The 22,672-nt window shown below is 40.4% G+C and overlaps 1 protein-coding gene across 2 annotated transcripts in view; it reads left to right on the top strand.

The window, feature by feature from the left end:
* FER (FER tyrosine kinase) overlaps positions 1-22,672 on the top strand; it is a 369,513-nt gene that overhangs the window by 204,556 nt on the left and 142,285 nt on the right. Inside the window, exon 14 of one of the 2 annotated variants that reach the window (XM_075325025.1) lies at positions 2,165-2,287. In XM_075325025.1, coding sequence (XP_075181140.1) covers positions 2,165-2,287 — 123 coding nt within the window. Of the gene's footprint in view, positions 1-2,164; positions 2,289-22,672 lie in introns of those variants that run through there. The other variant, XM_075325026.1, reaches the window with a different exon arrangement.

The raw sequence follows: 22,672 nt of genomic DNA, 5'->3' as shown, positions 1-22,672 counted from the left end.
ATACGGTCCTGAATGCCAATTCCTGTTACTCTTTACATAAAATAAGGCGGGATCCTTTTGGACATCCTATGTGTTAAATATAATTGTTCTCACAGTGAAGATTTAAGCAAGGAAATAGATATTATCTGTAAAAGGCTTCTCCGCATAGGTAATTCTAACGAAGTTTCAACCCATACCCATCATTCCTCACTGCAATGGAGACGTGATCGTGGGGTGCCGTTGAGTTGTCATGTCAGCCAGGTGATTGCCGAAGGCCCCCATGGGTGCCATCTCAGTCCTCCTCTGAAGCCCAGTCATTCTTACTGTGTACTTCAATACAGTATTCTGGAAGTATATAGAACAGGCAAATGACCATAGCTTCAAGTCCCCTAAGGAAACAAAAAATAAATCAATTTGTTCTGTTTCCAAAATGGGATCACTTGTCTTTTTTGGTTGTTTTTTTTTTCTTTAGTTTTAAGGCACATCAGGGTTCTGCAAACCCGACATGGCGCCGCTATTTATTTCAGACAATTTCCCACTTCAACAGTCAAGTGATGCTCCCTCCTTTCCGAGCCATGTCGTACGCCTAAACAGTAGTTTTTTCACCACATATAGGGTATCGATATACTGAGAAGAAGTTGCACAAAACATTTTACTGTCCACTTTTGGATTATGACCACAACAGTGCTTACTGGAACCTTCAGTAGTTTACAAATTCTGTAACCAATGCTATCACTATGTTTTGCAACAATGAGGCTGTTAATGTCTCTAGACAGCTCACTAGTTTTACCTATTATTAGATGTTTCTTGTGTGGCATCTAAGTAATGAGACCCCTTTTATGTAGGCTATCAGATGAAACAGTTGATATTGTTTTTAAAAAGTGGCAAGATTGCTTTTTAATTACTGTTAGATTTCAGCTCGTGTCATGACTTTCACTCTTCACTTTTTGCACCTCTCCTTTTGTAAGTGTTCAATATTTTTTTCCTGTGTCATTTCTCATGATTGCACATAAGTTATTGACATTTATGGTTACATTTCTTTGCCTGTGTGGATTGTATGGTTTGTTACGGACATATGGTGAGCATTTCATGACAATAGCACCTGTAGAAATATATTTACTTAGAAAATTGGTAACATGTTCAATACTTATGTCACCCGCTATATGAATGGTCGCAGCTGCTGAAGATAAATAACTTTAGGAAACTAGTTATAGACAGAGAATCAAACATCCTTTCACCAGTGCAAGTTTGGATGACATCCAGTGGGAAGATTTCTCAGGATCGTGGAGTTACATTTTATTTAAATAGGCTGAATGACATTTGTTAATAGAATTATGAGAATTTTTAGATAGGAAATTTGCTAGTTTCATGCTGCAATCCATTTTCCTTTGTTAATTTTCATCCCTCCTGATATGTTGTTTGCAACTTATTCCAAGGTTCAGATTTTTCTCTTGAGTGTCCCTCCTTGTAATATAGGCTGGACGTAAGCTCTGTGTCTATCCAGTATGATATATATCAGCACATTTTCTATTCTGCATCTATTTTATGTTTTAACTTACCTAAGTATTTTCTCCTCTGGAGGATATTCCCATCAAAGAGGTCTTTTACCCTCTTCTCTTTGAAAATAAGCATGCCTGTGTACGAGTGAATTGGGATGTATAGCTCCTGGTCAAATATTAATATAATTATGTCTACCTGTAAATGGATAAGTGAAACTTTAAATTCAATAGCAGCTGGGGTTTTTTTTTTTTGTTTTATTATTATTTTTTTTTAAGCAACGTATTCTTAGTGGCAAGATTGTAGGATTGTAGGTGATTGCCACTTTAGGCAAAACTCAATTTTTTAATTTGTCATATTTTCCTTTTTTTCTTCATCCATATTGCTGACATTATAATTTTGATTTATTTTTATTAATTGTTGTTGAGATATAATTGTCATCAATTCTTTTACAAACGTTGAATGAAGACAAATGTACATATACTGGATTTTATTTAGTTTTTTAGCTAATGCGTAATAATTCCACCTTGGGTCCTTCCGAATATCAATCGACCCTACAGGACACTGATGGGGAAATATTCATTGCTAGATAATAGAATACTTGTGTGACTAAACATGTTTTGTTTTGTTTTTTTTTTCCATTTTCAAATTGTGATGTGGCTTTTTTCTTTTGTTCCCCTCTAAATAGAATTTATATAGGTTTGAAGGAACTGGCTTTGCAACAATCCCGCAACTTATAGAAAACCATTATACAACAAAACAGGTTATAACGAAGAAATCTGGAGTGGTTCTCTTAAATCCAGTTGTTAAGGTATGTATATATTATTCAATGTGGTGTCATATTAGTTTAAGTTCCAAGTACTTGGTAATGGTGCTGATAAGCGATGGCCTTTGGCAAAAGAGTCTGAGAATCCTACCAACTTATACTTCGCATTTTTGTAAGATTTAAAATAAATAAGTAAACTTGGCTGCAATTTAAGATCTTTTTGGTTTTTTTATGTGGTTTTGGAAATTGGGGACAGATTGGGAATTGTAAATGTACCAATAAGAAGCGTATGGAGCGTTACAGAATTGTGGGAATGATATGAACCAAATTTATGAAACTTAATGATCTTATATAAATGCTAGAATTTTTCCACTACCCTGCCATTAAAGTTAATGTCATAAGCTTTTACGTGTTCAAATGAAGCACCATTTTTCGCTTCGTTCTCTCAATATGGTGACATCCCATATGCACAGCAATTTGGGCTACTCCGTGGCTAGCATATATCTAGGTGAATTCCTGATCAGAAAATAAAGGACTTCACAGGTCCGGGGGATGTAATGCACACCACACCGAGTCTGGTACAAAGGGTCCTGCCTTTATTAGACTAAGAGCTCATTCAGACGTCAGTGGATTTCTCAATGAGCCCAAAGGCAAGTTTTTCTATGATCTACAACATACGGTCTCATTATGCTTTGGCCTTAGCTGTATGAAGAAATCCAGACTGCACGGGATGTACCGTTCTCATCCTTAAGAGAAGAAATACGTTCCTGCAGTTTCTCATCTCAATTTAGAGGCAAACATCGTCCGCGCTTTCAATTAAAGGCACTAACTCTAATTTATATTACTATTTCTACTACACCATAAATCGTTGTAAAAACATTAACGGATTTCATTCAGATTTACAGAATGTGGATTTTGTTTTCTTCAAATCCAATTTTAATTTTTATTTAAAGATTTCAAGATTCACCACACACCTAAGAGAAAAAAAAAATGTATTGAGGTATGGCAACTTTACAATGAAGAAACACTAGGCCAATGTACATAATGGCCTTAAAATTAGAAAGAAAAAGTGGAAAAGAGAAAAAAAGAATAAAAGCCCCTTCAGTTTGATACAGTCAAATAATAAATTATGAAATATATCAATTTACAAAAGCAGGTCAGATACATTCAAGGAAAAGAGAAGACTTATTTCCAACCTAAACATCAACTTCCATAATTTCAGGACAGACACACAGCAAGAGGAGTGGATACCCATATATTCCATTGGGAGAGCACCACTGTTCTTTTACTGAAATCTGAGGCTAGAGCCACTTCATATTGATAATGGGCATTAACTCTCATAATTAAATCTTGTACAATAGGAACTTTGAGACTTCCACTTTAAAGCAATACAGTAGCTAGCATCCATACGAATGTGATTAACAACCATTCTCGACTGGGGCAGAGCATCCAAACCTATATTTAGTAATACAAGTGGAGGTTACGATCTATTCTAAACCCTATTAAGGAGAATAACAACTTGGGGTACTTTCACACTTGCGTTCAGCGGAGTCCATCACTATGGAGAATAGCGCAGTCCGTTATCGCACTGCGCTATTCTCCATAGACTTGTATGGATGACACACTGTAACGCAAGTGTCAGCGGTGCATCCGCTGGACGACGTAGCGTTGTTATTTTGATGCTGCGTCAGGCGGAAGAAACGCAGTATGTAATGTTTTTTTGAGCAGTGCAATCCGTAGGATTTCAATGCGCATGCGCTCTTTTTTTTTTTTGTTTAAATCACAAACTTTATTTTGTCTTTCGGTGGCCGAACGTTCAGCTGAGCGCCCGCCGGCATGCCTGGCATGTGAGAGCGCTCAGCTGATCGACCGGCCGCCGACTATTGAGAGTGATCAGCTGATCAGCTGCCGGTAAAACTGTAAAGAAGAAAATAAAAAAAAAAAAAAAAGCTTTACGTTTTGTACGATCTGTAGCATCCGTTGTGCCACTATATGCAACACATCCGTTGCATCCATGACACAACGCAATGCTACGGAAGCCGTCCAACGCAAGTGTGAAAGTAGCCTTAGTCAATGATTCCCAGAAAGACAGACAATGGACTTCTGAGGAATTTCTATTTTCCATGTTTCTTAGTCATTAATGTTTATTAATGTTTATTACTATTATACTATTTTTTCTTTTTCCGCTCCCCCTCCCCCCCCAAAAGGTTTTGAAAATGAAAAATAATCGTAGCTTACCTCCAGCCGCTCCACAACGCTTCTCCGCTGCTTCTTAGCCGGTTTTTCTGCAGCAGTAATGTTTTGTAGTCATGGCAAAAAATCGCAACGGAGAGGTGATGTGGGAGAGGCAGGAGGACAAGCCGTGAGGATTCTGTTATTTTCAAAGGCCTTGAGACTTTGGGGTGTTACATTTTCAACCCAGAAACCAATTTAACTCTTTCCATGTAATCCATTGTAATGGAGATTTTAATCTAAAATTTTAATGATTTGATTCCTTGTTTGAATTCGACTCTTGTGCAGGAAAGCATTTACTTGCCCTTTTAAAGCCATTGATAATTCCACAATTTAGTATCTTTCACTTTGCTGTGACATTTCTTTTTAATAGCAGTTGCAGGAGGTCAGGGTGTGTGAAGAATTCTGTAAAGGACAGGTAGAAAGTAATTGCGACCCCCGCACAAGGAGCTGAAGATCATGGGACCACACTGGTATTCTCGAACGCTGCTTTTTGATTATCAGTAGCTATGGAATAAATAATATATTAGATATATTACCTTTTTTTTGTTCTGCTGTATGGCGCATCCTGCAACTTGTTTTATGTCTAAAAGTAGAAAATATGGAATTTTTTTTATTGCAATACAATGGTTATCAATTTTTTGTCTGCTCCCATAAATTGGGCCCAGCAGTATTTGTATGTGAAAGGCACGTAGCTCTTTAGTGAGTATTGCAGTGTTATTAAAGGGTAACTATCCATATGCAGACAGTAAAAGCCGCTTTACACGCTGCGATCTCGCTAGCGTGCGTACCCGCCCCCGTCGGTTGTGAGTCACGGGCTAATCGCTGCCCTAGCGCACAACATAGCTTGAACCCGTCACACTTCTTACCTGCCTAGCGACGTTGCTGTGACCGGCAAACCGCCTCATTTCTAAGGGGGTGGTTCGTTTGGCGTCACAGCGACGTCACTAAGCGGGCGCCCAATCGAAGCGGAGGGGCAGAGATGAGCGGGACGAACATCCCGCCCACCTCCTTACTTCCTCATTTGCGGGCGGCCGCATGTAAGGTGAGGTTCCTCGTTCCTGCGGTGTCACACATAGCGATGTGTGCTGCCACAGGAACGACTAACAACCTGCGTCCTGCAACAACAACGATATTTGGGAATGGAGGAGTGTGTCAACGATTAACGATTTTGCTTGATTTTGCAACCTTTTTCGATCGCTAGTAGGTGTCACACGCAACGGCATCGCTAACGAGGCCGGATGTGGGTCACAAATTCCGTGACCCCAACGATATCGCTTTAGCAATGTTGCTGCGTGTAAAGCAGCCTTAAGGCTAAGTTTACACAGAAATTGAGTTCAGAAAGCATTTTTGTAGCCTTTGGCTATGTATACATGGCATCTTTAAGACGCTTTTGGAATCCTGAGAATTTCATGGCGAAAACTGTTCAGAAAAACGCCATTGGTTGTTTGCCTGAAGCATTGTTGCTGGCTGTTTTCCCAACAATTTTGCATCTGCTCCACAGCAGTCATTGTTTTACTAGAATTTGAAAGGAACCTGTCATGTAAAAAAGCACTATTAACCTGCAGATTAAGGCTAAGTTCACACACTGCATTTTTTTGCCGCTGCGTTTGTGCATTTTTTTGCCGCAAACAACACACAAAAAAGCACCCGCGGCAAAAACGCATGTGTTTTTACCGCGTTTTGGTGCGTTTTTTTTGCTGCGTTTTTATGCGTTTTTTATCATTGAACATTGCCATTAAAGATTGTTGAAAAAAAAGAAAAAAGGTCTGATGTCATTTCCTTCTTCAATATGTTCTTCATTATCCACTAGTGTATGCAGGAGAGCAGACAGCTGCAGAACTACAAGGCTCAGCATGCTCCATCCAGGACTGTATGCTGGAGAGAGAGTCAGGGGGAGCAGACCCACAAGGCTCAGCATACTCCATCCACTAGTGGATGCAGGATAGCAGACAGCAGCTGCAGAACTACAAGGCTCAGCATCCTCCAACCAATAGTGTATACAGGAGAGCAGACAGCGGATGCCGAACTAAAAGGCTTAGCATCCTCCTTCCAGGACTGTATGCAGGATTTCTTTGCCCCCCAAACAAAAAAAATTACGTGGGCTTCGACATATTTTTGTATGCTAGCCGGGTACAGCAGGCAGGTACGGGCTGCCCCCAACCCCCAGCTGCCTTTTTGTACCCGGCTGGGAACCAAAAATATAGGTAAGCCCTTTTTTTTTTTAATTATTTCATGAATTTCATGAAATAATTAAAAAAAAATAATGTTGGCTTCGCCCAATTTTTGTGTCCAGCCAGGTACAACTAGGCAGCTGGGGATTGGAATCCGCAATGCAGGGTGCCCAAGCTTTCTGGGCACCCCTGCTGCGAATTGCAGTCCGCAGCCACCCCAGAAAATGACGCTTTCATAGAAGCGCCATCTTCTGGCGCTGTATCCAACTCTTCCTGATGTTGGGTGGCTCACTGGGTAATAATGGGGTTAGGGCTAGCTATGTATTATCAGCTGGCCCTAAGCCCGAAATTCATGGTGTCACGCCAATATTGGACATGGCCACCATGAATTTCTAGTAAAGATAAAAAAAAAACCACACACACAGAAAAATATTTTTATTAGAAATAAAACACAACACAATTAGGGACTCCATCTTTATTGAAATAAAGAACCCCCCTCCGCATTAATCCTGGGTCAAGGGTCCTGCGCCGTCCAATCATCCGATTGTTTTGCTGGAAGGCAAAGCGATCAGATCATGTGTCAGGTTCAAGGCCAGAATCACATGACTCAGTAGCTGATTGTATAAACTGCTTTTATACAATCAGCTGATGCATCAGTGCAAAAAAAAACCAAAAAACCAAAACTACACACGTCTGTGCAGCGTTGGACTGGCTACCGGAGGAATCTCCAGTTATGCCAGGCCTGGATTCAGGTACCTGCACTGCACTCCGGAGTTCTCACCTGAGCTCTGGCGTGCAGCCTGGACTGTACAGCGAGCGCCGAGTGACTGATTTCCCGGCACTTGCGGTTCAATTCATGACGGCTTCAGACATCCTGGGCTAATCTCCGGTGCTCTCACCTGAACTCCGGAGATCACCCCGGCCTGTCTGCAGCTGTCATGAACTGACTGCAAGCTCCGGGGAATCAGTCACTCGGCGCTCGCTGTACAGTCTAGGCTGATGCATCAGTGCAAAAAAAAAAAAAACAAACACGTCCGTCCTTACTCCCGTCCGACCGCTGCAGGTGCTGCCGTGAATCAGTGATGAAGTCTCCTGACTGCATCAGCTGATAGCCGGCCGGGCGGTAAAATCCGGTATCACCGCGAGACTTACGATCAGCTGATGTGTCAGGTAACCGCATCAGGTGATCACCGCCAGGTCCTGCAGCTATCGTACGTGCCTGGGAGCCGGCACACAGCCGGAGCATGGATGGCGGTACCAGGAAGAGGAGCTGGGAGCATGGCACTGGGAGTCTGCAGACAGGTGAGTATGACACTTTTCACTTTTGATTTAGCAGCCGCTTGCACCTCCTGCACGGGAGCAGACATGGCACTGGGCGGGAAATGGAAGCAGCGGTGGCGTTCCTGGGAGGATTCACTATTCTGTGTTTACTGACAGAAGGAATCCTCTTCCTGTACATGTCACTTTACTACCCACCCCTTGCGTTTATAGCTGCGTTTTTAATCATAAAAACGCACTAAAGCGCAGCTAATTTGCAATTTGCGGTTTTCATTGCGTTTTTGAACATCTCATTGAACTCAATGGGTGGAGGTCTAGCTGACCTTAGAGGGAAACAACCTGCACGATTTATCTCTACAAAGTAAAACCAGTGCCACACTGGTGCTAGGCATCTGAATGCGGTGATACCTTTACTTCACAGATTGCACTTCTGATTGCTGAAATATTTTGAATACAAGTTCCAGAATTGCACTGTTCGTTTGATTGGAGTAGTCATTGGGGGTCAAACTATGTGGGTTGGGCCATTTTATTTGTTTCTGGCGATTGCACAGTAGCATTGTGAAGTATTTAATCAACTCTTCAATAAGCTAGCATCTGAGTTGGTGCCTACGCGTAGCGCTATTTCCAGCACCATCTTATAGAAAATGTGCAGTGATGTAATTAAGGATTGCGATGTGATCCACTGGTAATAGTGTGTCTGATTAAATCACTGATTCCGCCACAGAGGGTCGGTGGGATTATTGGCGGGGGAAGGGGGTGAATATTTATTTACCATTCACACACGTTCCAATCACTCATAGCAGCGCAGGAGAAGAGAGTGGATATTCATTTTCTATTAATGGGCGATCCAATCACTGACACCAATTCAAAAGTTAAGACATCTCCTGAAAAGAAGCCCTAGTGCATCTTTTCTCTAGTGAGTAACACTCACATTTTTCTAAAGGTTTTATCATATCTTTTCATGGGACAACTCCGAAGATGTGACCTTCCCATTACTAATCTGTAAGTGACAAGATATAAACACAAGTACCAAAAATTATCCTTTATTTGAAATAAAATACAAAAAAAAATATAAAACTTTTTCTCTTTTGTAATAATCCCAAACACCCCGTTTCAATGTAATGCACACAAGGTTCCACAATGTTTCCGACTCTTCTACATACATATTGAACTCACAGCGCGCAGGCACAGAACATGTCCGTACACTCTGGACTTAAGGCAGAAATTGACTTGGCCACAGCTGTGAGTGGTGACATCACTCAGTTTATCTGTGTTCATAGCTGAAGGTTCCCACAGTACCCCACCTGTGACCGCAGGTAAAGTGACCTCATTAAACTCAATGACCTCACCTCAGGTTAACAGAGTTCACAGACCTTCATCTCCTGGCAGAAAACTGTGGGTGTTTTTTTTTTTGCCAAGAGATGCAGATTTGGTTTTATACACCATACTTCTGCACCAAATCTGCATCTTCTGGCAAAAAAAACTGCATCAAAACACAATGCCTTTTTGATCCGATTATTTTTTTTTTTTTTTTGTCAGGAGATGAAGATTTGGTGCAGACATATTGTATAAATTTCAGCATCAAATCTGCAGCTGTTGGAAAAAAAACGCACAAAAAAATAAACGGTTTTGGTGCGGTTTTCTGCTAGGAGATGCAAATTTGGTGCTGAAATGTCTGCACCAGATTTCTGCTTGTTTAGGTGTTCTTCTGTATACTTCTGACGCTCACTTTTATGGTAAAGAAGCAGGAGAGGTTTTCGTCTGATGACTCTTCCATGAAGGCCATATTTGTGCAGGTGTCTCTGAATAGTAAACAATGTACCACAACTCCAGAGTCTGATAAATCTTACTGAAAGTATTTTGCAGTCAAGAGAGGGTTCTGATTTGCCTCTCTAGCAATCCTATGAACAGCTCTCACAGAAATTTCGCTTGGGCTTCCAGACCTTATCTTTATCTCCACTGTTACTGTTAACTGCCATTTCTTAACATTTTGAACTGCGGAAAGGGCATCTTGAAAACGCTTTGCCATCTTCAAATAGCCTCCTTCTGCTTTGTGGGCCTCCACCATTTTCAGAGTGTTAGACAGCTGCTTAGAAGAACCAATGGATGCTGGTTCTTGGTACAAGGGTAAAGGGGGCAGAGTTTTTATAAAGCTGTGAAATTTGCAACATCTGGCCTTTCCTAACATTGTAAACAAGCTATAACCCTGACAGGCTAATTAAGATCTGAAACCTTTGTCAAAGTAATCTGAGCACATTAATCTCCAAGGGTGCCCAAACTTTTGCATCAGGCCATTTTTCTTTTTGTAATTTTTAAAATGTAGAAGATGGGAAAAAAAATATATATAATATTTTGCCTAAAATACAAAGGAAATGTGTCATCTTTAACTTAATGCCTTTTAGAGATCATTTCATCTTCAATTTGCTTAACTGTTCACATATCCAGTAATTTTGACCAGGGGGCCCCAAACTTTTCTTGTATGTGTGCGCGTGCCCTATATATGGCGCGTGCCATATATATGTGTGTGTATATATATATATATGTATATATGTATATGTATATATATATATATATATATATATATATATTATATGTGTGTGTGTGTGTTTATGTTCGCTAAAGGAATCTGCACCGTTGTATTTACAGTCACAAAACTTTGCAGAGACACCTCATTTGAGTCAGTGAACGTCATAGAGTATGTTTTGAGGGGAAAGTTTAACCCTACGCTTTTACAGTTAGTCGCCAAAAAACCGGCCTCCATTAAAGTTAATGGAGCCGGGAATGGATCTGTTATTATAGACTTCTATTATAGACAGAGAAAGAGGCATACGGAATGACACACACACACACACACACACACACACACACACACACACACACACACACACACACACACACACACACACACATACAGAATCTGTTTGGATGTTTGAGGTAATATATTGGCTTTTTTGACAATTACCCTGATTATGTATCAGGTGGCCTATAGCAACCAATCACAGCTCTGCTTCTATTTTGCTAGAGGTCAAGGAGCTCTGGTTGCTACAGGCAACAAAGGACATTGTTAGTATAGGACTGCTTATGTGTGAGTTAATAATTTCGGTGTTGATGCTGGTTTAGTTTGTCCAAAAAGATTGCAGCACACTCTTAATTATTTTGCACATACAAGTCAAATTAAATTTTTGTTAACATATTTTTTTTTGTTATAGTTAGGTTATAGTTATTTACTATCCTGGGCACCGTCGCGTAATACAGCTAGTGTATATATATAATTTTAGAAAGGATGAAATCAGAAAAAGAAAGGATGGCCAGCCCCCTTGGGATTAGCTAATTGGCTGTAAATGATGTGGAAAGTGTCCAATGGTTGGCTGTGGGCATGCGGTAATTTTATGGTACTCATTGAAAGCTTTAAGCCTTGATAGCCCCTTTCTGCTCTGGCTAGTAGAGCTCTCAGATCAAAGCAGGACGGACTCTTTAAAGTTTAACTACTGTATATAAAAGGAAGACAGAGGTAGTTTTTTCGATTTCAGACCTTGTTAGATTTATCTGCAATCAGTTACTGTGACCCATATAGATCAAAAATCGTCTCCGAAGTGGTTGGTTTCCGAGGTCAAGAACACCAGCTCCTCAGGTTTACATACATTAGGTCTTTGTGGCTTGCCATTTATGAGCTAATATTATTTACATAATATATTTATATTTATATATAATATTATGTATTATTAAATATATAATATTTATATATACATTATCAAGCAGCATTTTTTCAAGAAAATGTACAGTGTGTAATTTATTTGATGAAGCGTGTGCCATGCATTGTTTGCAGCTTTCTGGTTATCTACAAGTCTAGACGTCTTTCGGTATTTATTGTTTCTGATGCGGATTACGATTTGACTGTATCTTTGGTCATTTGTACATGTTGTATAAACACCAATGTGCCGGATATTCGCACAGAGAAACTTTGTCACCGGATCATTTATCATTTCCTTGATAGAAGTGCTCCAGTAGTTATGTGCCTCTTGTTCTCCATCACTGCTATCAGTAGATCAGCATGTTATGACAAATGATGCCTGAAAGTCTCGTTTTTATGACAGATGGTGCGCATTGATGATTTGATAACTATAAAGCAGTTAGATGCACTAGCAACTGGCTTTTACTGAGGACACCAGCTTGTATTACACATACTTTCTCTAAGCTTGGTGTTCTCTATCTTAAAGAACCATAAGCTGAAAATACAAGCAGCATTTCGTCCCAGCAGTTCTTAGCTCTGGGCGTTGCAGGGAACTTTGACATAACAAATCAGTTCGCATCACTTGCTGAAATATTAAACTACATTATTTGCTGCTTAAATGTCAACTTGAGGATTATTACATAATACGTCTGATACTGATTCTGATTGCTTAACCAGCCTTTTAAAGTGAAGCTATCATCAGTAAATAGCCTACTGAATACATCAGGTTTTTTTGTTTTATAAATGTGGACAATTTTTACAGATGCACGGTGTTATACACTGTGTGCAGAATTATTAGGCAAATGAGTATTTTGATCATGTGATACTTTTTATACATGTTGTCCTACTCCAAGCTCTATAGGCTTGAGAGCCAACTACCAATTAAGTAAATCAGGTGATGGGCATCTCTGTAATGAGGAGGGGTGTGGTGTAATGACATCAACACCCTATATAAGGTGCGCTTAATTTTTAGGCAACTTCCTTTACTTTGGCAACATCAGTCAGAAGAGAGATTTGATGGGCTCTGAAAAGTCCAAAATTGTGAGATGTCTTGCAGAGGGATGCAGCAGTTTTGAAATTGCCAAACGTTTGAAGCGCGATCACTGAACTATCAAGCGTTTCATGGCAAATAGCCAACAGGGTCGCAAGAAGCGTGTTGGGCAAAAATAGCACAAAATTACTGCCCATGAATTGAGGAAACTCAAGTGTGAAGCTGCTAAGATGCCATTTGCCACAATTTGGCTATATTTCAGAGCTGCAACGTTACTGGAGTATCAAAAAGCACAAGGTTTGCTATACTCTGGGACATGGCCAAGGTAAGGAAGGCTAAAAAAATGACCACCTTTGAACAAGAAACATAAGATAAAACATCAAGACTGAGCCAAGAAATATCTTAAGACTGATTTTTCAAAGGTTTTATGAACTGATGAAATGAGAGTGACTCTTGATGGGCCAGATGCTGGATCAGTAAAGGGCAGAGAGCTCCACTCCGACTCGGACGCCTGCAAGGTGGAGGTGGGGTACTGGTATGGGCTGGTATCATCAAAGATGAACTTATAGGACCTTTTCGGGTTCAGGATGGAGTGAAGCTCAACTCCCAGACCTACTGCCAGTTTCTGGAAGACAATGTTTTAAGCAGTGGTACAGGAAGACGTCGGTATCGTTAAGGAAAAACATGATTTTCATGCAGGACAATGCTCCATCACATGCATCCAACTACTCCACAGCGTGGCTGGCCAGTAAAGGTCTAAAACATGAAAAAAATGACACGGCCCCCTTGTTCACCTGATCTGAGCCCGTAGAGAACCTGTGGTCCCTCATAAAATGTGAGATCTACAGGGAGGGAAAACAGTACACCTCTCGGAACAGTGTCTGGGAGGCTGTGGTGGCTACTGCACGGAATGTTGATCGTAAACAGATCAAGCAACTGACAATCTATGGATGGTAGGCTGTTGAGTGTCATCATAAAGAAAGGTGGCTATATTGGTCACTAATTTTTTGGGGTTTTGTTTTTGTATGTTAGTATTTATTTCTAAATTTTGTGCAGTTATATTGCTTTACCTGGTAAAAATAAACAAGTGAGATGGAAATATATTTGTTTTTTTTTAAGTTGCCTAATAATTATGCACAGTAATAGCTACTTGCCCAAACAGATATTCTCCTAAGATAACCAAATCTATAAAAAACCCACTCCAACTTCCAAAAATATTAAGCTTTGATATTTATGAGTCTTTTGGGTTGATTGAGAACATAGTTGTTAATCAATAATAATAAAAAATTTAAAATAAAAATAATTTGATAATAAAAAAAAATCCTCTAAAATACAACTTTCCTAATAATTCTACACATGGTGTATATAACACGGTGGCTCAGTGGTTAGCACTGCACTCTTGCAGCGCTGGGGTCCTGGGTTCAACTCCCACCAAGGACAACATCTGCAAGGAGTTTAAATGTTCACCCTGTGCTTGCGTGGGTTTCCTCCTGGTTCTCCGGTTTCCTCCCACACTACAAAGACAAAGCAAGAAGGCCTGCGGAGACACCATCACATGTTTCTCAACGCTGGCAGGAAACTAGCCAGGTCTTTCACCGGGAAGGAACAACCACGGGAAGGGCAGTCTCCAGTCAAGGAGACCACCTATGCCAAACATGGTATCCATCCACAGACAGCCGTTTCGGGGTATTTGCCCCTCATCAGTGTGGAGTAGGAATCTGGCTAGTGGGACATTGCCTAGTAAAAGACTATGTGAGCAAGGATGGTTGACCTTAGGGAGATCAACATCCACCGAAACGGCTGTCTGTGGATGGATACCATGTTTGGCATAGGTGGTCTCCTTGACTGGAGACTGCCCTTCCCGTGGTTGTTCCTTCCCGGTGAAAGACCTGGCTAGTTTCCTGCCAGCGTTGAGAAACATGTGATGGTGTCTCCGCAGGCCTTCTCGCTTTGAATATTTCCCAGGGGGCATTGCTCTAGAATCACTGCGTTGAGAAACATGTGATGGTGTCTCTGCAGTGGTGGATGTTGATCTCCCTAAGGTCAACCATCCTTGCTCACATAGTCTTTTACTAGGCAATGTCCCACTAGCCAGATTCCTACTCCACACTGATGAGGGGCAAATACCCCGAAACGGCTGTCTGTGGATGGATACCATGTTTGGCATAGGTGGTCTCCTTGACTGGAGACTGCCCTTCCCGTGGTTGTTCCTTCCCGGTGAAAGACCTGGCTAGTTTCCTGCCAGCGTTGAGAAACATGTGATGGTGTCTCCGCAGGCCTTCTTGCTTTGAATATTTCCCAGGGGGCATTGCTCTAGAATCACTGCGTTGAGAAACACCTGATGGTGTCTCTGCAGTGGTGGATGTTGATCTCCCTAAGGTCAACCATCCTTGCTCACATACACTACAAAGACATTTAGATTGCGAGCCTCAATGGAGACAGTGTTGCCAATATATGTAAAGCTCTATGGAATTAATAACGCTATACAATTGAATAAATAATATATATAATGTGTGTGTGTGTGTATATTATAATATTATATACATACACACACACACACACACACACACACACACAATCTCACATCCTGTATTAGGCCCTGTGCGCACTGGAAAATGGAATTTTCTCAAGAAAATTCCGCAGGTATTGAAAGATTACCGCACCCGCGGTAAAAAACCGCGGCAAACCGCACCCGAAAACCGCATGCGGTTTGCCGCGGTTTTACCGCGGCATTGTTCGCGGTATTGCCGCGGTTTTGCCACGTGCGGGTTGGTATGTGCTTTATTGCATTCAATGCAATAAAGCACATTGAAAAAAAAAAAAGGCATTTCATTCTGAGATAGAGAAATAGACAGAAGAATAGATAGATAGACAGACAGAGAGATAGATAGATAGAGTCCCAGTGAGTTCACATTACCGGCCGTGGGAAATGCCCTGTGGTTACCTCTGCTGTCTCGCTGCGAGGCTGCATTGAGCAGTCTGTGTCAGTCGCGGCTGGATGCAAGCATCGCAGGACGCCAAAGCTGTGGATTACGCCGGAGCGGTGTGGATTACGCCGGAGCTTTGTGTTGGAGGGGGGGGGGGGGTTAATAAAAGGGTGAACAAGGCTTGTTTGTGTTTTATTTAAAATAAAGGATTTTTCGGTGTGTTTTTTTCACTTTACTTACGGGTTGATAATGTCAACTGTCACATAGACGCTGCCATGATCAAGCCTAGAGTTAATGGCGGTGATCCGCCACCATTAACCCCTTGTATTACCTTGACTGCCACTGCTACACGGCAGCAAGAAGAGCCGGGGACACTCCGGTACTGCCGCATAATGCATGCGACAGTCCCGGGACAGCTGCGGCTGATTTTCTCGGCTGCGGGAGGGGGAGTGAGGCGGGGGACATTAATCCTGCCCCTCTCCCTCCCCAGCCTTAGAATACCGGGCCGCCGCTGTGTGCTTACCTCGGCTGGAAGGTAAATATACAGCGGAGCCCACGTGTTTTGTTTTCTATATTTCCGTTTGATTTCTATGTGTGTTCTATATGTCTGTGATCTATGTCTGATATGTGTGTGTGTGTGTGTGTGTTTACTCTCTGCTCTGCTTCCTCTTCCTGTAATGACATCAGTTCCCTGCAAAACCGCAGGCAAGCGATGTACATTACCGGAGGTAAACCGCGAAATACCGGAGGGAATAACGCAGGAAAACGCAGTGAACCGCACAGAATTTGCTGCCTGCGTTATTCCCTGCGGGATTTCACGATTACATTGGAGTCAATGGAGTGAAATCCCGCAGCGATGTGCGGAAAAGAATTGACATGCAATTGTTTTTGCTGCGGGAATCCCGCAGCAAAACATGCAGCTGTCAAAATTCGCCTAGTGCGCACAGGATTTTTTTTTCCCATAGGTTTTGCTGGTGATTCACTGCAGAGATGTTATGAACATTTTCTGCAGCGAAACATGCAGCAAATCCGCAAAAAATCCGCGGCAAAATCCGGTAAGTGCACACAGGGCCTTAAAGTTAAATAGTAGAAATCTGGTAATTTTCATATTTGCCTCTGGTGCTTATTTTTACAACTTTAGTTTCAGGACACCCATGTGCACACTTAAAATAGTCAGACCCTATTTTTTGTATTGAGATGCCTAATATGCATATGCAAAGGTTATTGTGACGAAAGGGGGAGCCGAGTCAGCTGTGCTACTGAATTAGCTATTGTGATTATTGTATCTGGTGTTATCAGTTGTATAGAGGTTTTACCTGTCATTGTGCTCTTGCCTCTTGTAAACTTACTTAAAAGACAGGAAGTAAACGCGTGTATATACACACGCACACACACACACACACACACACACACACACACACACACACACACACACACTACACTACACTACACTACACTACACTTTAGTCTTATGTTGGCCAAACCCACCAGTATCAACAATATCCGCTAAAAGTCTGTGTATGGCAGCCGTCGCTTGTCGGGGGTTGAAGGGCAGTTGTCTCAGTCAGTCTTATTATTTCCTGGACATGTCTGCCGATTGTTCTTTCATAAGGAACACTGGAGCACTGAACTGGTCAAGCGTTCCTGTATATAAAAGGGCTAGGTGAGATGGCCACTGGCCAAATGAGCAGCCAGTCATTCATTCAGCCATCTAATGTATATGGTAATTTTAGGAGTATAAAAAAGCCCCAATGATCATATACATTTTATGTATTTATGTCTGCCCTCTACACAATCCAACTAATCCATTAATAAAAATTATGAACTCACTTATATGGCTATCTTATAAATTGAATTAGTCCATTTCTGTAAATTCCGTTCTACACAATTTGATGAAATTGAACATGGTTATAATAAATCTGAGGCCGGCTCACGCACTTTATACATTTGTGTTTTACTCTGAAATTTACCGCATTTCACAGAAATCATAATTGAAGGAGGCATTCGGGCTGAGTTGTCTAGAATGATTGGTCACTGAAGTGTCCCTGCCAGCTTCTCCTCACCAACTCACCTAGATTGACCGGTCTTTCCCTATCAGTCTACTTGAGCTGGGCAGGTAGGAGCTGATGGTTACATATCTTTCCTAGTCCTCTCATCCTTGGACCACATTTCAGAGTAAAACATACATGTCTGCCGGTCTCTAATTTAGGCTCTCTGCTGCTTGGCAGCTTGATTAAGCTCACTGGTTCCCGTTACAATATATTCAAAGGAACTCTGCAGTCCTATCAGTATATATTTTTCATAGTCCAGTTTTCACGTTTCAGACTTTAAAGTATAGACCACTTTCTGATGCAATGTGCTAATAAAATAAGAAAACAGACAGAAATATATGGGTTATAAATGGTGTTTAGTAAGTGGACATAAGCATAAAATAAATAATTCAATTGGTACCACAAAATACATGAATAGTACACTGGGAAGATAACATGGGTATACTAATAGTTTGTATATTATATACCACAGGCATATATGGACTTCTTTAAAGTAAACAGTCATCAGGATTTACCCCTATAATGTATTACCAGTGTTGTATCAGCCTCCAAGTGCCATCTCCATTCATCCCAATAGTATTGCCAAGTATTGCAGCAATTATCTTAAAAACAAAGTTTAACTCAGACGCATTGCATCTTTAAATGACCTTCACTAGTTGTAGAGACAATCGCTCATTTATGAACAGTCAACCCAAGCTTGTTATTATCTATCCCACAGCGATGTGATTTTCATTACAGCAAGTCCCCTTTCTCCTCCTCTCTGCTCTCGATATTTTGCCCCTGATGGGACATCAGTGATACCCCTGTGGGCATGATAACTGCCGATTTAAGTTTGACTTCTTGGATGAGCAGCTGCCTCTCCAGAGAGGTCCAAGAATTTTAAATGTGGCACGTTAAGTTTTGGTTTTTCGACTGATTGCTGCAACACTCAACTAACAGGGGCTGATTAGAAATCTTACTGAGACAGTTTTGCAATGCTGTTAAAGGCATAATGTTCCTTGGCTGCAGTTTGATATTTAAAAACTCATTTACAACCAAGGACGTACTGGTACATCCTTGGTCGCCTCCATCCAATTACCGAGGGCTAACAGGCGCAGGTGGATTGGAGATTCGCCTGCACCTGTTAACCCTTTAGATTGCATTGTCAAATACTGTCAGAGCAATTTAAATAGTCATGGCAGGGATCGCTCTGTTCTCACTGCCATTGGCAGCCTGGTGATGTGCTCATAGGGCGCCAATGTGTTGCCATGGTAGCACGGGGTCAGCTGATGACCCCTGACGCTACCATGACGAATTTTCCTGTGAGAACCGACAGAGTGCCTGCACTCTCACGAATGCTGCATTTCTGCTGATCAGAGAGATGCTGCTCTGATCAGTAGAAATGAACAGGTGATCAGACACTGCAGTGATAAAGTCCCCTAGGGTGACTAGCAAAATAAACAAAAATAAATAAAAGTATATATATATCTATATATCTCTATATATATATAATATATATATATATATATATATATATAGTATATGTGTGTGTGTGTGTATGATATGTGTATGTAATATATATAAATATATATATATATATATATATATATATATATATATGTATGTAATATATATATTATATGTAATATATATATATACGTAATATATATATGTATATATATGTATATGTGATATATATTATATGTAATATATATGTATATGTGATATATATATATTATATGTAATATATATATATATATATATATATATATGTATATATTTGTATATGTATATATTATATGTATGTATGTATATATATATATATATATATATATATATATATATATATATATATATAATGTGTATGTATGTATGTATGTATGTATATATATTTATAGATAGAGTTTTAAAAAATAAAAAAAACCTAAATGTTAAAATCACTTTTTCACCCCATTGAAAATAAGTTAAAATAAAATACACATATTTGGTATCGCCATCTTCAGAAATGCCTGATCTGTCAAAATATAAAATCAGTTAATCTGATTGGTACATGGTGACAAAAAGAAAATTGCAGATACCAAAATTACGTTTTTTTGGTCACCACAAAAAATCTTTAAAATGCAATGACAAGCGTTCAAAACGTAACATCTGCCTTACAATTGTATCATTAAAAATGTCAGCTCAAGAAGCCAAACACTCATCACTGAGCCCCAGATCACGAAAAATGAGACCGCTATGGGTCTTGTAAAATGGCGACAAAAGCGCTACGCTTTTTTTTGGACAAACGTCTGTTTTTGTTTTTAACCCCTTAGATAAAAGTATACATGTTTGATATCTACTAACGCGTACTGACCTTAAGCATCACACCAACACATCAGTTTTACCATATAATAAACAACGTGAATAAAAGACCCCAAAAACTATCGTGCAATTGCACTTTTATTTTGCAATTTCACTGCAGTTGGAATTTTTTTCCTTTTTTCCAGTACACTTTATGGTAAAACTATTGATTTCTTTCAAAAGTAAACTCGTCCCGCAAACGTAACCTCTCATATGGCAATATTGACAGAAAAATAAAAAAGTTATGGCTTTCGGAAGAAGGGGAGGAAAAAAAAGAAAATGAAAATGGAAAATCGCCTAGGGTGAATGCGTTAAAAAATAAACAAACTGTACTTTGTCTTATCACATGGAGTGTTGCACTGACTTTGCTGACTGTCATGGTGGAATTGGGCTCTATTCAGACTGCAGATTCTGACACTCCGTTTGTGGTTTCTCTGGTGTCTGAGATCAACACAGGCAGACTTTGGCGTCTATCTGATGTGTGATGATTCATAGGCAGGCTAGCAAGCGTTAATCTCTTCTAGTCTGTTTGCGCCTGTAATCACATGTGTTGGTGAGACCTATCACATCTGCTCCCCTTTTATTTATGCTGGTTGAATTTTCCTACCCATGCCAGCTATAGTTTATTCTATGTTGATCTGCGAAGTGTGGTGTTCCAGACTCTCTATTGAAAGTTTGTGTTTAAGTTGTGTTTTTTTTTTTGCTTGGAACAGTTGTGGATTTTACCCCTGTTGTTTATACTGCCTTTCTGCTCTTGTTTTTCTTGCTGAATTTCTTATTGTCTTTATCTTTGTGTGTGAATGCTGTGTGACACAGTTTTGGTTTTCTCTGGTCTGTCTTTATCTGTGGGTTTCTACACACTCCTGTCCACTCCTTCCCTAGGGGTAGGTGGAATCAGATCGAGACTGCTCAGGAGGTGGGCCAGGAAGGAGACTCTGGCATCTCCACCATTAAGAGTATCCCTGAGATAAGGGATAGCATAGGGTCCCCTATCTTGAATAAAATCTTAGATGACCCAGGTCCCCACTATTTCAAAGTCATTGTAACATTACACTTGCTGGATCCAACTACTGAGTTCAGTGGCCCAGAATGGCTTGTGTCGTCAACTCCGCAGAGCCACTGAGCTTGGTGATTGGCTGCATCGCTGTCGACATGAAATCCGCACTGCAGACAATAACAGGTATTTTGATCAGCAGCCGAGATTCTGTTTTGGACTCATGGAGGATAAGTAAGGCACTGTTTATTGTATAATTATATGTTGGATATTTTGAAGCTTTGTAATTTGAGGTCAACCAGTAGATCATATCATCTCGATCTATCTCGATCTATCGATGTATCTCGATCTATCGATTTATCTGTCTAATCTTTTTGTTGTTTTTGGGGGGGCATTTTGCCCTAAATTTGGCCTTTTGATTGCTGTTACAAAACTAATACTAGCAAAATAAATTGCCATTCTATATTTTGCATACTTCCAGAACTTTTTTGATTATATGACATTCATTTGCATTTTCCCTCAAACATGAGTTCAATTACGGGGAACTTGTGAAGCTGCTTCTAATAAGATAGCCTAATTTGCATGCGCTTGTCAATAAGGCTTTAAGATTGAAAGTGCTTTGACAAAGTTGATCACGTGGTGAATAATCCCATGCTCCCTCTAAATATATGCAGAGCGAGTTGGGGAAATGTGTGCAATTAAGTAATCTCTCGGCAAACCTCTGTATGATAGAAAATAACAGTTATCAGCAATAAAATACTTGCACTGACTAACATCTACAGTAATTTGATTTGTGTTTAATTATATGAAAGGAAATTGCCATGCTGTCCATTTCTGAAGGCTGCCAAATTGCTAAATGCTTAATTAGGAAAAAAATGTTTACATGTGATTGATCTAATAAATTTCTCGCTAAAAATTCATATTCCTAAGTAGGACCATGGCATAATTATACAAGTCATGATGAAACATAATTTTTATCATTAAAGGGACCTCATTGGTAAAATTCTGTCTAAAGTGCATCTTACCCATAATTAGGGTTATAGTTTTGTTTTCTAAATGGTAAAGTTGAGCTGAACCTGTCGGGTGCTTATTGCTAATCCCTGCCTAACGGTCCCTGTATACACTAGTACACTAGCATAGATAAAGAGGTCTTTAGAAAAGTATTTCTAAAGATCCTTTATGATATGCTAATGAGCACAGGGAATAGTCAGAAGGGTGTTAGTTTCTGTGCTCGTTTTGCCCTCTTAGCATTTTAGCACGCCCACAGGGGTGTGCTAACATATGCTATTCAATGCTCATTGCCCAGTATCATCAGTGCGGTGACTTCTGGTCATGTGCACTGCCCGGCATCTGATGTGGTGACAACGAACACATGTACGCGTGTCACCTCTGATGACGCTGGGCAATGGGCAATACTACTAATGACAGATGGGTAGGGATTAGCAATATGCACCTAGAACTGCTCGTGGTTCTGGGTGCATATTGCACCTGACAGGTTCCAGTCTCACAGCATTCACCTATAACAGCCTGCTTCCCTGCTGCTGCTGGTTTCATACATCCAAATACATGTCCCTTGTAAAAAATAGATTTTATTTATATATTTTTTTCTTTTAACCAGATTCTATTTTCAAGGGCTGAATAACTCCAACCCATCATTTCTGCACCAAATATAGAGGGGACTGTTTTTGCAGCTTGCTCTGTTTCCAATCAACACATTGATTAGATCCGTTGACA

Source organism: Anomaloglossus baeobatrachus, chromosome 1, assembly GCF_048569485.1.
Source record: "Anomaloglossus baeobatrachus isolate aAnoBae1 chromosome 1, aAnoBae1.hap1, whole genome shotgun sequence".
Lineage (NCBI taxonomy): Eukaryota > Metazoa > Chordata > Amphibia > Anura > Aromobatidae > Anomaloglossus > Anomaloglossus baeobatrachus.
Note: the sequence above shows the minus strand (reverse complement) of the source record. Positions and strands in the feature narration are given on the sequence as shown.